The sequence below is a fragment of the Apium graveolens genome, chromosome 11 (genome assembly GCF_009905375.1).
Source record: "Apium graveolens cultivar Ventura chromosome 11, ASM990537v1, whole genome shotgun sequence".
NCBI classification, from domain to species: Eukaryota; Viridiplantae; Streptophyta; class Magnoliopsida; order Apiales; family Apiaceae; genus Apium; species Apium graveolens.
Genome location: NC_133657.1, coordinates 111,889,877 through 111,908,447, shown reverse-complemented (window position 1 = coordinate 111,908,447; position 18,571 = coordinate 111,889,877). Strand labels below are relative to the sequence as shown.

The 18,571-nt window shown below is 36.5% G+C and overlaps 1 protein-coding gene across 15 annotated transcripts; it reads right to left on the bottom strand.

Moving 5' to 3' along the window:
* Positions 1–1,134: 1,134 nt before the first annotated feature.
* Positions 1,135–17,275, bottom strand: LOC141695180 (uncharacterized). Of its 15 annotated transcripts, none has more exons than XR_012564332.1 (6): positions 17,120–17,275; positions 14,722–16,154; positions 14,219–14,332; positions 10,083–10,148; positions 2,114–2,181; positions 1,135–1,346 (listed from the first exon to the last, which is right to left on the bottom strand). XR_012564332.1 is itself a non-coding variant. In XM_074499443.1 (6 exons), the coding sequence occupies exons 1-4, from the start codon at positions 17,159–17,161 to the stop codon at positions 15,790–15,792; spliced, it is 378 nt and encodes a 125-aa protein (XP_074355544.1). In that variant the 5' UTR covers positions 17,162–17,275; the 3' UTR covers positions 8,855–10,148; positions 14,219–14,332; positions 14,722–15,789. The 15 variants fall into 15 exon arrangements, 2 of the variants coding, with proteins under 2 accessions (XP_074355544.1, XP_074355545.1); XM_074499443.1 differs by lacking the exons at positions 1,135–1,346; positions 2,114–2,181 and adding an exon at positions 16,679–16,793 and having other exon boundaries at positions 8,855–10,148; positions 14,722–15,899; positions 16,044–16,154; XM_074499444.1 differs by lacking the exons at positions 1,135–1,346; positions 2,114–2,181 and adding an exon at positions 16,679–16,793 and having other exon boundaries at positions 8,855–10,148; positions 14,722–14,914; positions 16,044–16,154.
* Positions 17,276–18,571: the final 1,296 nt, after the last annotated feature.

Below are 18,571 nucleotides of genomic sequence, written 5' to 3'. Positions count from 1 at the left end.
CGATAATTCATTCTGGAGTTCTCGAATGACTTGATCTGTGACTTGTAGATACCTTGACTTAGAATATTTTTCCTAAAACATATTTATTCAACTTCAAGCTTCTTCACAATTTCTCTCATGATCTTCTTGATCTTCTTCCAGAGTTTATTCTTAGGATTGAAACTTTTATAGAAAAATAATTCATTCTAATCTTTTACATTTTTACAGTCTCAAGTAATACAATATAAAATACAAACTTAGATTATCATACAACTAATTCTTAGGGCTGTCAATTTGACTTAATCTTGTTATAATACAGGCATGTTTTGCACAACGGAGAGAATGTAAATGTAAATGCTAGATGGTTGATGCCTAACAAAAGGGTGATAAAGTGTAATGTGCATATCTTCTTCTCACAAGAAGCTTTTCCAAATGGGAACCGTTCTGGTATTGGTGTTGTGGTTAGGTATTCTGTAGGAGTCATTTTTCACATGACTGCGGAATTTTTGGGATTTGAAGACCAGAGAGAGAATGAGTTCCATGCTCTATTGGAAGGCTTAAATGAGGCATATTTTAAAGGTTACAAGAAGATTATTCTGGAGACTTATCATGTGAATGCTTATTCGGAACTGTTTAGCTCCACAGTGGTGGGAGGGCGTCCTCGGTATGCACATGTTATGTGGCAACTTAGTCAGTGCAAGGATGATAAGATTTATAAGTGTGAGTTAAGGCTTGTTGATAGAGAGGCTAATGAGTTGGCAGCATACCTAGCTGAGTATGGTGCCAATCATTGGGAGAAAATGGTGATCATTGAGGAGGATTTTGGTAGAAATGAAGAGATGTGGTATTTTAATATGGGCTTGGGAAGCATTGAGCAGAGGACCAAGGCTATACGGCAAGGTGAGGTTGAGCCTGCTGTCCTTCAAGATGAAATTTTTGATCCTCAAGAGGAAGACTTGCCTCAGGATGCAGAAGGAAATGTTGTTTAGGGTTTAGGTTTGCGGAAAGATATTGTTGTGGATGGAGGTGCAGTGGGTAATAATTTTGATGAGGAAATTATCGAGCTTGAGGTTGTGTGTGATGGCCTCAACCCCGGGGTCAGGAGTTAACGTCACTCAACACTATTACCAAAAATATAAACAACAGAATTATTAATAAAATATACTAACTTGACCCCGAACCAAGATCCGATCCAGGTTCAAGTATAATTCAGGTTCTCATTATTACAAACTCTTTATTCAACATGTAAAACACACTAACTTTATTCAGAAACTCTTCAGACCTCATGGTCTGATACAAACTACCTCAAAGGAGCCAGGTCCAATAGGGGCGGGAACACGGGTCGGTCTGACTGATCTTCTAGGCATCTGCGAAATATACATAACAGTTTGCAAGAGTGAGCATCATCGCTCAGCAGTACCAAGATATGAATAACAGAATAAAAACTGGAATGTAACAATAAACATGAACATAACTGTAATCATGATATCAATATTTCATAATGAAAATTAAAGGTAACTGGATATCACTATTTAGCATGCTTTGTTAAAACATCATAGCAGTGTGCTGTGTAATACCAGAGTCCAATTTTAGCATGCTAATCATTTTATAAAACCGCTGTATCAACCAATTATACTCTTATATAATTCACAAATCCCAATCAGATACATAGCAGATATGTGAAGACAACTGATCAGGCTATCAACACCAGACGGCTCTAACTGCCATCCCATTTACCTGTTCCGGAACTCAGAGACTAGCTAGGTCTCTGACCTGCTGGACTAATCGGTTTTATAGTGCGCGCAACCGAATTAGCCTCTTACGCCACCTCAATAGGCCTACTCTGGCCCAAATGTATCCCATATCTGAGCGTTTTATCCAGTTTTCAAAACACTTGTACCTATCTCATTTTCAAAATCATTTATTTAATCAGCACACATATAAAATCCATTTCGTAAATCATTCCATTCGAGATATGTACCTTTCGAAGTTACTTATCCCCAAAATAATTTGAAAACAGTAATTTTATAACTACAGGGGATACGTAACTTAAAACATTTATGTTCCATTACGAGAATAAACATTGAGCTATTCATATGCACTGAACCATAAAAGAATGGTCAGGGGTACTTGCCTTACAACGCTTTACAAACCCTAAGTAGCTTTCACGCTGACTTTGATCCTGGAACAACTCGACTGGATCTACAATTACAGAATACCCTAATTAGTTATACCGACATGCTTGATATCCTCAAATCCTAATAACCCAAATCCGACAACCCGACTCGTATTATTATTATACACATAATCATGTAATCACATCTCTCGACATAAATAGGGGTAACACGCAAAACATAATTATGTACGATTACAAATATATTTTTAGAAAATTTTGGCAGCAACTTCTTTATTTATAAGACTACCCGTCGATTATAATCGACGTTAACAATTCTCAACAATCCACAACATTATTCCACCATTTATAAAACGTACATCCCAACACCAATCAAAATTAGTTATTTAAATCCAAACATATTTTACATAATTATTTAATTTTATTTATTTATAGAATTTAGGACTCAGAACATCGTCATCACCGTCCACCGTCCGCTCGTAGCGAGTCATCGCGGTACGGCGGCAAAATTTCAGGGGTACCCGATAATTCGGATTCCAAACAAAAATTTCACCGATTTTTAAAATTAGTTTTACTGCACGGTATTTTATTTCACAAAATTAGTCAACAAAAATCCCTGCAATAACACAATTAATTCATATTAAACCAGTTGCACAATAATTAAGCCCATAATTAGAGCCCACTATTAAACCCAACTGCCAGGCCCAATAATAGGCCCAACAGAACCAACAGAATCGAGCCCAACAGAATCCAACACAGGGAAACAACACAGCACAGGAACCAACACGACCACAGCACACACGCTCCGCGGCTCGCGCGCACACACCGCAAACAACACACACAACTCACACACACAACACACACAATACACTCAATACACACACATGACCACACAATACACACATAATCGCCTACCGCCGCCACCAAACCGAAAAACCGGCGGCGACAGCGGCCAGAGAAAGGAAGAAACAACGATGGAATAAAAGGAAACAGGCAGCATAGGAATTACCGAGAGGAGGTGGAAGCAAGCGAAGGGAAAAGAAAATGAAAAAGGAACCGAGAAACGAGAGAGAAAAGAGAGTAACAGGGAGAGAGACAATAGAGAGATGATGTTTTAATCTCCCCAAAGCCAACTGCTGACACGTATCTGTTAATTGGATACTTGTCAATTTCTTTTATAAGATTTTGACACGTATCCCAGATATACCCGGGAACTGAATTTTTGCCCCGAAAACTGAATTTAGCGAACCAAGCCACCCTTAAAATAATTTCGACAAATTGCCAAAATAAAAGGGAAAATAATATAAATATCCCGAAGTTATGGAAACATAAATTCCGAGATTTTTAAAACAATTTCTGAAATGCAATTTATATCCGCTTTTAACAAATAATGAATCAACGCGCGGTTGAAACCGATCTCAAAAATTTCCAAATTAATTTTAAAATTCTCAGAATAATACGAACTTAATAAAATATAAGATTCATAATTTTTAAAGATTCACATAATTAAATATGGATTTTAGCATTTAACACACTCAAAAAATCATTTAAAAATGAATAATTAACGAAATATTGATTTCTCAATTTTATAGAGTCCTAAAAATAATTATTGAAATTATAAAATTAAAAAACCCATTTTAAAGACAACCCAAATATTTATGGAATTAAAATTACAATAAAATCACTTTTATAAGCGAAATAAAATCATATAACTCACCAATAAATCACATAATTCCAATCCCACATATCAACAAATCATAAATAATTAAACAACCAATAACCGCTGCCAAAATTAATACACATCTTTTATTTATTTACTTAAACTTTTATTACACTTCCAAATATTAGAAATAAAATAAAAATACACGAGTCGTTATATTCTTTCCCCTTAAAAAGATTCTGTCCCCAGAATCTGACTCAGCTAAACTAATGGGGGATATTTATCAAGCATGTCTGACTCTGATTCCCAAGTAGACTCTTCTACTCGAGGATTTCTCCACAAAACTTTTACTATAGGAATTGACTTATTCCTAAGGACTCGCTTCTTACGGTCTAGGATTTGGACCGGTTGTTCCACGTAGGATAAATCTGGTTGAAGCTCAATCGGTTCGTATTCTATGACTTGATTCGAATTAGGAACATAGGGCTTCAACATAGACACGTGGAACACATTATGAATGTGTTGCCACTGTGATGGTAACGCTATCTCATAAGCGACCTTTCCCACTTTCTTCAAAACTTCAAAGGGTCCTATGAATCTCAGGCTAAGTTTACCCTTCTGACCAAATCGTACTAACCCTTTCCAAGGTGATACTTTTAGTAACACTAGAGCTCCTATCTAAAAGTCCATGTCTTTCCTATGTAAATCTGCATATTTTCTTTGTCTATCTTGAGCTGCTTCCAACCTTTTCCGAATCAACACTATGGCATCCTTAGTCTGCTGAACCAATTCAGGGCCTAGAACTTTCTTTTCTCCTACCTCATCCCAGTACAACGGTGAACTACACTTTCGTCCATACAGAGCTTCGTAAGGTGACATCCCTATACTGGCATGGTAGCTGTTATTATACGATAACTCAATCAAAGGTAGGTGCTCATCCTAATTACCCTTAAAATCTAGAACACAGACTCTCAACATATCCTCTATGGTCTGAATCATCCTCTCACTTTGGCCACCCGTCTGAGGATGATAAGCGGTGCTCATATTCAATTTCGTTCCTAGGCACTCTTGGAATTTAGTCCAAAACCTGGAATTAAATCTAGGGTCTCGATCCGACACTATAGAAACAGGAACTCCATGTTTGGTAACTATCTCATCCAAGTATAACTTCACTAGCCTTTCCAACGAATACCTCTCATTAATCGGAAGGAAATGCGCCGACTTGGTCAATCTATCAATGATTACCCAAATAGCATCATGATTCGCTCTCGTCTTTGGCAATCCCACTACAAAATCCATAGCAATGTCTTCCCATTTCCATTGGGGAATCTCCAAAGGTTGTAACAATCCACTCGGTCGTTGATGCTCTGCTTTCACCGTCTGACACACGTGACATTTACTTACCCAATTGGCAATATCCTTCTTCATTCCTGGCCATCAAAAATTTCTCTTCAAATCCTGGTACATCTTGGTACTATCAGGGTGGATAGAAAACCTAGAGATATGTGCTTCCTGCAATACTTCGTTCTTCAACTCTGTTACATCAGGAATCCAAACTCTGGATGAAAACCTATATAAACCTTGACTATCTTTTTGAGTACACAACTCCTCTTCTGTCAAAGTATCCAACTCTTGTTCCATAACTCCTTCTTGACATCTTCTAATCTTTTCCATCAAGGTCGGCTGGAAAGTAATTTCATATAGTTGCTCTTGACTTTCGTTAGATCCTCGAACTACAATTTCCATTCTTTCTAAGTCTCGTGCCAATTCCTCCGCAATCTTAACCATATTCAACCTTTCCTTCCTACCTAAGGCATCAGCCACTACATTGGCTTTACCTGGGTGATAATTAATCGAACAATCATAGTCCTTAATCAACTCCAACCACCTTCTCTGCCTCATGTTCAGATCTTTCTGCGTGAATATGTACTTCAGGCTCTTATGATCCGTGTAAATATCGCATTTCTCTCCATACAAGTAGTGACGCCATAATTTTAAAGCAAATACTATAGCCGCCAATTCAAGGTCATGAACCGGATATTTCTGCTCGTGAGGCTTTAGTTGTCTGGAGGCATACGCAATCACTTTGTCATGCTGCATTAACACACATCCCAATCCTTTCAAAGAAGCATCACTATAAATTACAAAGTTTCCCGTCTCATCTGGCAATGTTATAATACTGGAGCCGTCACTAGTCTTCGTTTTAACTCCTGGAAACTCTCTTCACACTTTTCCGTCCAAATGAACTTCTCCTTCTTCCTGGTCAACTTAGTTAGTGGGGATGCAATCTTCGAGAAATCTTTCACAAACCTTCGATAATATCCTGCTAATCCAAGAAAACTCCTTATTTCCGTTGGTGTTTTCGGTTGCTCCCATTTTGATACGGGTTCAATCTTTACCGGGTCTACTTTGATACCTTCTTTACTTATTACGTGACCAAGGAACCGTACTTCCGTCAGCCAAAACTCACACTTAGAAAACTTGGCATACAATTGCTTTTCTCTTAACTTTTGAAGGGCAATCTGCAGATGCACTGCGTGATCTTCTGGATTCTTCGAATATATGAGGATGTCATCAATAAATACAATAACAAATTTATCTAAATATTCCTTATATACCCTATTCATCAAATCCATGAAAGCTGTTGGCGCATTCGTCAATCCAAACGACATCACTAGAAACTCATAATGGTCATACCTTGTTCGAAATGCGGTTTTGGGGATATCTTCCGGCTTTATCTTCAGTTGGTGGTAGCCAGATCTTAAGTCAATCTTTGAGAAGTAACATGCTCCCTTAAGCTGATCAAACAAATCATCGATTCGTGACAAGGGATACTTATTCTTTATTGTCAACTTGTTCAACTCTCTATAATCAATGCACAATCTCATGCTTCTATCCTTTTTCTTCACAAATAACACTGGAGCACCCCACGGGGAAACACTGGGTCGAATAACTCCTTTATCCAATAATTCCTGAAATTGCTTAGCCAATTCTTTCATTTCCATCGGGGCCATTCTGTATGGAGCCTTAGAAACTGGTTCAGCTCCAGGTATCAAATCAATGGAAAACTCTATCTCACGATCAGGTGGCAATCCTGGTAATTCTTCAGGAAAAACGTCAGGGAATTCTCTTACTATAGGGATTTCATCCAAAATAGGGGTCTCTTTCTTCGTATCCACTACATGAGCCAAGTACGCTTCACATCCTTGTCTCAGCAATCTTCTTGCTTGCATCACTGAGAGAAACTTCCTATCTTGCCTCTGCCCTTGGTAACTGATCCTTCTATTATCTGAGGTGTACATAACAACTCTCTTTTTCTTACAATCAATATTTGCCCTATATCGAGACAACCAATCCATACCTAAAATAACATCAAAGTCTCCCAACTCGAAGGGTATTAAGTCAACAGGGAACATATACCCCGAAATCTCTAGGAAACAACTAGGACAAAATTGTTTTACATGTACTTTATCTTTATTAGCCACTTCTATAGTTAGAGGTTCGTCTAAGTCAACTAACATCAATTGCATTTTATTCACACAATTCACAGATATAAAAGATTTGGACGCTCCCGAATCAAACAAAACGTTAACAGGTACGGAATTAAGAATAAGCGTACCTGCAACCACATCAGAGTCATGAACTGGAGACTTCTGGGTCATCTTAAAAGTCCTAGCTCTCACAGTACTGGTTGCTGGTCCTTGGGACACACTCTTTCCAACATTACCTTGAGTCACTGACTTGCAATTCCTAGCTATGTGTCCCATTTTGCCGCAACTAAAACAAGTAACTCCTTGAATCTCAGACTTACACTCCGTGGAATAGTGACCTTTCTGTCCACACTTAAAACAATTAATATTCTCGCGGCACTGTCCACTATGCTTTTTCCCACACGTCTTACAATCAACTACTGGCTTACTCATCCTCGTCGGGGCAGAGTTAACTGATGTTGTACCGGGCTTAACTTGGGGAAAGTTCTGCCATTTAAACTTTTTATTCTTATTCTTGCCAAACCAACGCTGGAATTTTCGACTTGCTATTCCTGATTCTGACTTTGCAGGTCCACTTTCAAATTTCCTCTTCTTTTCACCCTGCTCCTTTGCAGCTAACTTCTGATCACTCTCTATCACCAAGGCAGCCTGGACTACCGAAGTATAAGTCTTAAGCTGTAAGGCTACAACTCCACTCCTTATTTCTGGCTTCAACCCTTGTTGAAACCGCTTCGCTCGTTGAGCTTCTGTACTCACATATTCCGGTGCTATACAGGCCAACTCCGTAAATTTCGCTTCATATTCCGTGACACTCCTATCTCCTTGTTTCAGCTCCAAAAATTCCATCTCCATTTGACTTTGGAGACAGGCTGGAAAGTATTTTTCCAAAAACAATTCTGTAAATCTGGTCCAGGGAACTGGACCTTCTCCTTCTAAGGCTCGCGTAGATTCCCACCAATAATTCGAATCATTCCTCAGAAAATAACTAGCATAATCAGTTTTTAAATCCTCACTCACCTTGGTGAGCGCAAACGCCTTTTTCATTTCCTTTAACCATATCCTGGCAGCGACAGGATCTACTTCTCCTTTAAACTCTGGGGGCTTCACTGCTTGTAAAGACTTAAAACTAACACCTTGATTTGCCCCTCTCATCTCATGCTGCTGTTGGATTTGTACTTGCTGCTGTTGGATTTGCTGTTGTTTTTGTTGTATGAGCTATTGTTGTTGTTGTTGCAATTGTTGTTGCTGCTGCTGGAATTGTTGTTGTTGTTGGGCCAGCTGTACAGTCTGCTGACGTAACAAGTTCATCAAGTCACTCATGGAAGGATCCCCAGCAGATCCGTTATTGGGCTGAGAATTTCTCTTTGGTGGCATCTCCTGAAACATAATAGTCATATATAAGAAAATGGATTGCTCCAGCAGTTTATATTCATGCATCAGGAGAGCGTTGCCACTAAGACAGTATTCTCATCCCCCATTATAATTGGATCCGTCCTGAGTGAATGATTATAGTCTAAAAATGTCAGCAACAGAAACAACAATAATAACAACAATAATAGCAACGCACAAAAGATAAAAACTGAAAAATAATATAAAGCAGCTGAAATACAATAACCAACAGAATCCAACTAGTACAACTGAAAATCCAACTAAAAAGAACCATCAGAATACACACCAAAATTGGCTGTCATAACAGCCTCACCTACTACAAACTATCACAACGTAATGTACATATACAAATTAAACAACTGTAGAACTCCTAGAGGTCAACTCTGAGCTTTGCATCCCTCTACTGCAGCTCTGTCTAGCCACTACCACTGCCACCAATGGAACCTAGCTCAAACACTAGCAAGTTCACTAGGTCCTGATACTGCACAGCTCTGAACTCGAAACTAATGAAATGGTCAACAGATCTAGCCCTCTCTACAGCCATCTGGGTCAATGCTCTCACACGGGCTCGCACCTCAGGGGAAGGGGCAGAAATACCCTGAAATGGTGCAATAGGTACCTGGTCCAACTGGGCAGCAAACTCTGGACTCTGATCTCTGATAAAGGAAGTATTCACCGCCCTATGGACATGATACGGGATCGGTGAAGAAGTACCACTAGGGGCCACAGGAGGTACCGGAGGTCTCATCATGGAAGAACTGGGACCGCAACCGGGACGGAAATCCCTGACAGCAGACACAGACCTATATACCTAACGGGGACGAGGACCAGATCCAGGGATGTCTCGAGGCACAAAAGAAGGGACTGGTGGAGGAGGCATAGGAGTCTCCTCGGTAACAGCATCAAGGGGTCTCTCAGAATCTGAGCTATCCTAATCAGAAGGATTCTCCCGAGATGGAGAGCTAGAAATCGCAATAGGCCACTGTCAACATAATAATATACAGACAAGACACAACCAGGTCGAGGCAATTCTATCAAAACATTTAATAGATGCCAGGGTAACGCCGTCGGAACCCTCGACTGACTCGAAAGGGTTGCTCCTCTATATGAGTTGCTGACTTACACTTAAAGACTCACGTTATCGCCTACTCGACACAATCCCTAACCTGAATCAGGGACTTGAACCTGTAGCTCTGATACCAACTGTGACGGCCTCAACCCCGGGGTCAGGAGTTGACGTCACTAAACACAATTACCAAAAAGATAAACAACAGAATTATTAATAAAATATACTAACTTGACCCCGAACCAAGATCCGATCCAGGTTCAAGTATAATTCAGGTTCTCATTATTGCAAACTCTTTATTCAACATCTAAGACACACTAACTTTATTCAGCAACTCTTCAGACCTCATGGTCTGATACAAACTACCTCAGAGGAGTCAGGTCCAGTAGGGGCGGGAACACGGGTCGGTCTGACTGATCTTCTAGGCATCTGCGAAATATACATAACAGTTTCCAAGGGTGAGCATCATCGCTCAGCAGTACCAAGATATGAATAACAGGATAAAAACTGGAATGTAACAATAAACAGGAACAGAACTGTAATCATGATATCGATATTTCATAATGAAAATTAAAGGTAACTGGACATCACTATTTAGCATGTTTTGTTAAAACATCATAGCAGTGTGTTGTGTAATACCAGAGTCCAATTTTAGCATGCTAATCATTTTATAAAACCGCTGTATCAACCAATTATACTCTTATATAATTCACAAATCCCAATCAGATACATAGCGGATATGTGAAGACAGCTGATCAGGCTATCAACACCAGACGGCTCTAACTGCCATCCCATTTACCTGTTCCGGAACTCAGAGACTAGCTAGGTCTCTAACCTGCTGGACTAATCGGTTTTATAGTGCGCGCAACCGAATTAGCCTCTTACGCCACCTCAATAGGCCTACTCTGGCCCAAATGTATCTCATATCTGACCTTTTATCTAGTTTTCAAAACACTTGTACCTATCTCATTTTCAAAATCATTTATTTAACCAGCACACATATAAAATCCGTTTCGCAAATCATTCCATTCGAGATAGGTACCTTTCGAAGTTACATTTCCCCAAAATAATTTGAAAACAGTAATTTTATAACTACAAGGGATACGTAACTTAAAACGTTTTTGTTCCATTACGAGAATAAACATTTAGCTATTCATATGCACTGAACCATAAAAGAATGGTCAGGGGTACTTGTCTTGCAACGCTTTACAAACCCGAAGTAGCTTTCACGCTGACTTTGATCCTGGAACAACTCGACTGGGATCTACAATTACAGAATACCCTAATTAGTTATACCGACATGCTTGATATCCTCAAATCCTAATAACCCAAATCTGACAACCCGACTCGTATTATTATTATACACATAATCATGTAATCACATCTCTCGACATAAATAGGGGTAACACGTAAAACATAATTATGTACGATTACAAATATATTTTTAGAAAATTTTGGCAGCAACTTCTTTATTTATAAGACTACCCGTCGATTATAATCGACGTCAACAATTCTCAACAATCCACAACATTATTCCACCATTTATATAACGTGCATCCCAACACCAATCAAAATTAGTTATTTAAATCCAAACATATTTTACATAATTATTTTATTTTATTTATTTATAGAATTTAGGACTCAGAACATCGTCATCACCGTCCACCGTCTGCTCGTAGCGAGTCATCGCGGTACGGCGGCAAAATTTCCGGGGTCCCCGATAATTCGGATTCCAACCAAAAATTTCACCGATTTTTAAAATTATTTTTACTGCACGGTATTTTATTTCACAAAATTAGTCAACAAAAATCCCTGCAATAACATAATTAATTCATATTAAACCAACTGCACAATAATTAAGCCCATAATTAGAGCCCACTATTAAACCCGACTGACAGCCCCAATAATAGGCCCAACAGAACCAACATAATCGAGCCCAACAGAATCCAACACAGGGAAACAGTACAGCACGGGAACCAACACGACCACAGCACACACGCGCCGCGGCTCGCGCGCACACACCGCAAACAACACACACAACTCACACACACAACACACACAACACACACAATACACTCAATACACACACATGGCCACACAATACACACATAATCGCCTACCGCCGCCACCAAACCGGAAAACCGGCGGCGACAACGGCCAGAGAAAGGAAGAAACAGCGATGAAATAAAAGGAAACAGGCAGCATAGGAATTACCGAGAGGAGGTGAAAGCAAGCGAAGGGAAAAGAAAATGAAAAAGGAACCGAGAAACGAGAGAGAAAAGAGAGCAACAGGGAGAGAGACAATAGAGAGATGATGTTTTAATCTCCCCAAAGCCAACTGCTGACACGTATTCGTTAATTGGATACGTGTCAATTTCTTTTATAAGATTTTGACACGTATCCCAGATATACCCGGGAACTGAAATTTTGCCCCGAAAACTGAATTTAGCGAACCAAGCCACCTTTAAAATAATTTCGACAAATTGCCAAAATAAAAGGGAAAATAATATAAATATCCCGAAGTTATGGAAACATAAATTCCGAGATTTTTAAAACAATTTCTGAAATGCAATTTATATCCGCTTTTAACAAATAACGAATCAACGCGCGGTTGAAACAGATCTCAAAAATTTCCAAATTAATTTTAAAATTCTCAGAATAATACGAACTTAATAAAATATAAGATTCATAATTTTTAAAGATTCCCATAATTAAATATGGATTTTAGCATTTAACACACTCAAAAAATCATTTAAAAATGAATAATTAACGAAATATTGATTTCTCAATTTTATAGAGTCCTAAAAATAATTATTGAAATTATAAAATTAGAAAACCAATTTTAAAGACAACCCAAATATTTATGGAATTAAAATTACAATAAAATCACTTTTACAAGCGAAATAAAATCATATAACTCACCAATAAATCACATAATTCCAATCCCACATATAAAGAATTCATAAATAATTAAATAACAATTAATAACCGCTGCCAAAATCAATACACATCTTTTATTTATTTACTTAAACTTTTATTACACTTCCAAATATTAGAAATAAAATAAAAATACACGAGTCGTTATATTGTGGTTGGACTTCTGGCTGCTGTGGCGGTGGAAGAAGCTAGTGTAGTGCAAGGGATGAAGAGGAAATGGAGTTTTGAGCCAAGGAAGAAGTAGAGAGAAGCAATGAGGTTGGGTTGGGGTATCTCAATAGTCTTTTTATTATTAAGTATCTGTTTTAGGAAAATGAAGTTTTAGAGGGTTCAATTGGTAGTTTTTTTTGTGGAAACGGTTAGTATGTTAAGTTTGGATTCTCTCTAGCCAATTTTCCAACACTATGCCATAGATGGCCTATAGAGACAACAAGAAAATGTTACAACATGCCCAAAAAAATGTTACCACAACCAGCTAAAGCCCTAAGGTAACATAAAAATTAAGTTGCTTTTTTTCGGGGTACCTTTGGCCCCTAAAGTAACATCCTTTTTGCCCTGGTGTAAAATTGACATTTGTGTTACAATAGCAGTGAAAAGTAACATCAAACTATGTCTGTAGTATCACATTGTGTATGTTACATTTGCACTTGGAATTTGCAAAAAAATGGGGCCCACCCGTGGAGCCTAAGGTGGGCCACACAGGTGGGCCCCACCGGTGGGCCCCACGGGTGGGCCCAATCTTTTTGCAAATTCTAAGTGTAAAGATAACATACATAATGTGATATTATAGACTACTTTAATGTTACCTTTGATGCCTATTGTAACAGTAATGATTTAAATTATTATACCAATTTGTTTGTAACATTTTAGTACCTAACGTAACATATTTTTCAAAAAAAATTGTGAGGATTGGTTTGTAAATTGAACATGCCATAAAACCTATTTTTCATACAAGTCAACAAAATAAACAATTCAAACCAAACTTCAAATCAGTTTTCACAAATCCCCACCAAATACTACTTCAGTTTTCACACAATTCACCTATCAACTCCACATACTCCAAAAAAACATGTACTTAGTATATGACGATAAATAAACATCTGAAATGCACGTACGATAACACTTGGTACTAGTACACAAAATAAGATATATAAAAAGATACACATCTGAAATATATAGGTCAGTGTCACAGGTAACTGGTGTGAGGTTGTCATCATCGCTAGTTGTACATAAATCTTCAAGATTTATCTAAAGGTCAGGGCCTAGGTAAATCTTGTGATGGCAGCATCACTTGCCATCATAGCTATAGATCCATCCAACTGAACACACTGAATGGATAATCCTTCCTAGTCATAATATAATACACCATATTTGTACATATTTAATATTCTCATAAATATTATAATATTGAAAAAAAGTTAACTGAGAAGATAATAATGATAAGTGGCCAGTTTAAAGAATAAGTTAGAAAACAATGCTCGTGAAACTTTATAGAATATTTTATAATAATTGAAGTTCAAAAGCAGAATAAAGTCACCGAAAGTTCATATTAAGTAGCATACCAGGTAGGTTCTGGGCATCAGTAGACAAATCCACATACTTGGACAGTTTCACTTTCTGTGCATGGACTTTTAATATTTCAAGTCTTCCTTTTGCATTGGGAGCACTGGTTTGATCTATGAGATTAAAAATAAATAGCAATCATGTCACCCAAGTAATGTATGAAAACTGAAAACACATGCCTTATTGGCCATACAATTTTGGAGTAGAAGTACTTAACTGAAAGGGGTAAGTACTTATTTTAAAATAGATCATAGTTTACTGTCCAAAATAAAGTTGGTGTCGGTCCTGACTTCCTTCACATACATGTATATAATATTTCTCCTTTTTGTATAATTCAACTAAATTAAGATTTTAATTTAAATTTGAATACAAAAATGTAACCAATTAAAATACGTGTATAGGTAATTTTTTAGCATAGCACCTTGGACTTCATTTAAAAAGCCCAAGTCACAACTACTTATTTCTTAAACAGAAGAGAGTAATTCTTTAAGCGAATGCAAACCTTACGAACAAAATGACCAGGACGAAGAAGTGCGGGATCTAATAAATCCTTCCGATTTGAAGCACCTAAAAGTCTAACACCCTTTCCTGTATCAGAGCCATCGAGCTCTATCAATAGCTGATTTAAAGTAGTTTCCCTTTCTTAAGCTGCATTGGAAAGCTGGTCCTATGAATCAGTAAACGTTCCTTTCCTCCTAGTTATTAGAAAAGGATAAGAACAAAGATAATCAGAAGATGCTGTCAAATATAAAGATAATCAGAAAAGTATAAGCCTTAATGATTTATATCTTTTTTAGATATGAATTTGTTTGGAAACAACTTCTTATTATTTTAACAAAAATACTTATAATCAAGTGTTCTGCAATCACAATACTTACAGAAGCAATAAGAATACAGACTTAAAATGAATGCGCATAAATCTAGGTGGTCAGAATAACAAAGTAAAAATAAACAAAAATCTAAGACAAATGATGAGCATATTTAACAATAAATAAGAATGTATTCTGTATAAAGAAGTCAAATTTATAAAGAGACTATATGCGTGTACAGTACAATCTGAAAACAATAAAATATATACTCCCTCAGTTGAGCAAATAAATTTTCAGACTCTTTACGAATATGATTTTACTTTAGATAAATGCAAACTCCCTCAGTTAAGCAAATAAATAGACGTAAATACTAAATACCAATCATGTCATGATAATTTCCCAAACTGCAATTTTAGTTACAAGCAGAGATTTTTCCCGGACTAGGATTTGTTCATCTTACATGACTTTTCTACTATGGTTTATATATTTCATTAACAAGGAGGTCTGGAAAGTCACTGCTTTTGTCATCCACTCGTACTTGTGGTGTTGCTAATGTTGGCCTCTAGTATTTTGAGAATCTGAGAATCAGAGTTAAGACTAGGAGGTGAATTGTTGTTTGGCCATGACATGATTTAAACAAACTACAAATTGTAAACGCCCATATCCAATCGGAAAATGTTACATAACAATTATATACATTAAAGCACACAGAGTTAGTTCATTGCATATGGTAGGAAATATACCTCTTTGGATAATTGTGGCTAAGCATGAAGATTATAAAACGAGGGCTTGCTGAGAGAACTTATGAAATGAAGTGCATGGATAATAAAGGCTGAGGCAGGAGGGCAATATATGTGCATTCGCCTATAACCTTGGTTCTCAAACCAATTAATGTGAAAAGAATTAGGAAACAACAAAGAGTTGAGAGAGACCATATTTTTACTGGAAGAGAAACATAAATTGACTGTCTTAAAGCTTAAAACAAACTCATTAATGTAAAATGTAATATACAAACCAGAGTTTATGTCAAACGCCTGTTCCATCCTCTCGACAGAGGTATAGCATGGAGGTGGAGCTCTAGTAGACCCTGAAAATCCAGGAGGAGCTATTACAGGTGCTCTGGAAACTGTTTTGACATCGAAGTAAAATAATTGATCTCAGAAAGGCAACAAGGTTATTTAAGTTTAAAGAGAGGAAGATAGGATTCATTAACAAAAGCACTTAAACAAACAAGTTTCACTGTAACAAAAACTTGTAGAGATACTTAAGTCGAATTTATCACATTATTGACAGTGTCAAAACATTCTTTATAGAAGAGACAAGAACAATGCTTAACTTGTTTTTAGCTAAAAGCACCAAACCCATGTCAGTTTTCATATAACTGAGTCTATTATGCAACTAGCCAAGGAGTCAATTGCCCAAAGTTAAAAATTAAAATGAATGCGCATAAATCTAGGTGGTCAGAATAACAAAGTAAAAGTAAACAAAAATGTAAAATAAATGATGATCATATTTAACAATAAATAAGAATGTATGCCCTATAAAAATCTATAGAAGGAAAAAGCCTTGCTCAAAAAATATGAAACTAATGTCAAAATACAACATTTAAAAAATTCCTGTTAATAATTAAAAAAAAGCATGTTAACTCACCATAAAACCTGTTAGGTGAATTATGCGAATGGATGCTTCCAAAATTACCATGTTGATGGCCACTCGAAGTAGAATAACCATTGCTAGTGCCACCATCATTATAGTTTCTATTTTCCTTAAACCATTTGTGAAAGAGACTATTGTAATGTTAATGGTGCTAAATTTAGCATAAATATCACTGAAACCATATATATATACCGAAACACATAGACAAATCAAGGGCCCCTAGTAACTACCAAAACTCGACGAAAACGGAGAAGTAAAGAATTATTCACATATATATCCAATATATCAAGCAAAAAAGAGTCTTAAACAAATAGATACAAACTCCAACGATGGTAATTATGAATTCAAACAGTAAATTAAACAAATAGATACAGGCCCATGTAGCTGTCAATTGAACAAAGAAAAGGAGAAGAAAGAAAGAGCATTGTGTAGTACCTGTATTTTACCATTCAGAACCATTTCCACCACCAAACGCATAAAGCTCCCCACTTAACATAGTAACCATGGCAAGTGAACGGACAATGCTAATGGGTGTCAAAAATTTCATCTTATTTTGTGAGGGTAAATAAGCATTTAACGAAGATGAATATGTTTTCACGTCGTATCCACCCACAAAAAATATCTTTTAGTGTGCAACACTGTAATGTTTTAGTTTAAGATATTAGAATTATTAATATTTATCTTCTATCGATTATTTTCTTTATAATTTATTAATTTTTAATTTACTGCGATATAAATGTCAGATTAAAAAATATCCTCTGAATAAATATGCAATTCTATATCTCTAAGCACGTGACTTAGAAATGAGATTTCGAGAATAATATCAATATTCCTAAAGGTCCCTAGTCGAGTATTATTAAGGGACAATAAGACTTGTGTGTTTGTTAACTAATGATCACATCTCATTGATCATAGGTATGATCCTACTAAAGTAAAAAACACAGGCATATGTATATGTACATGGTGCTGGACAGACCCAATTTGAGATTCTACATGTATGTCGTGTCATAAGTAATTCTCACAGTGGTAATGATGTAATGGTTCTTAGACCTGAAGTCATTATATTTCTAAACGAGAATTAATATACATTGATTCCATTAAAAGTTATCCTTGACCGGCTAATGATAAAAGTGGATATTGGGTATATTATGAATCGTATGAGAAATATGAATGATATAGATGAGATTTAACCCTCCTATTTTAGGAGTGATATTATTGGCCTCTTGTGTGAGCTAAACTATGAAATGTGTGGCCACGCTCAAATGTAGATTGAGATGATAGTCTACTCATTGATCAAAAAAACTTGGATTAAACTATGATGAGGATGACACATTACATGCCTCTAGTTTAATTTATAATATTTGGTTAAAAGGATTATATTACATTGTACATTATTCACGAAAGGTTTAATCGATCACCGATTCAATTAATATTACTTGGGTAGCAGTGATGTATTACTAGACGCCGCTCATTGTTTACGATTTTAAATTAGATTTAAAATTAGTTGTCAACGTAATAATAACCTATAGGGTCACACACTAAGAATGCTTGAAGGATTATTTAATTTAAATTGGATTTAAATTATATTAAAGTAATTCGAATTATTTATAATATTAATTAAGTATGACTTAATTAATTAGATAAATATTGATATTCAAATTTACTAATATTAATTATGAAATTCATTTGTTAAATAATTAAGTGTGACTTAATTATTATACACATAGGAATTTCGAATTAATAATAACTCCTAATTAGTTAAGAGTTATAATTCTTATTATACTCTCTATATAATATCTCTTGTGTGGCTGATTTTGTGTGCAAGACTTTTACTAAACCCTAGCCACCAAGAGAGAAGATGGAGAGAGCAAGAATAAACGAGTTTGT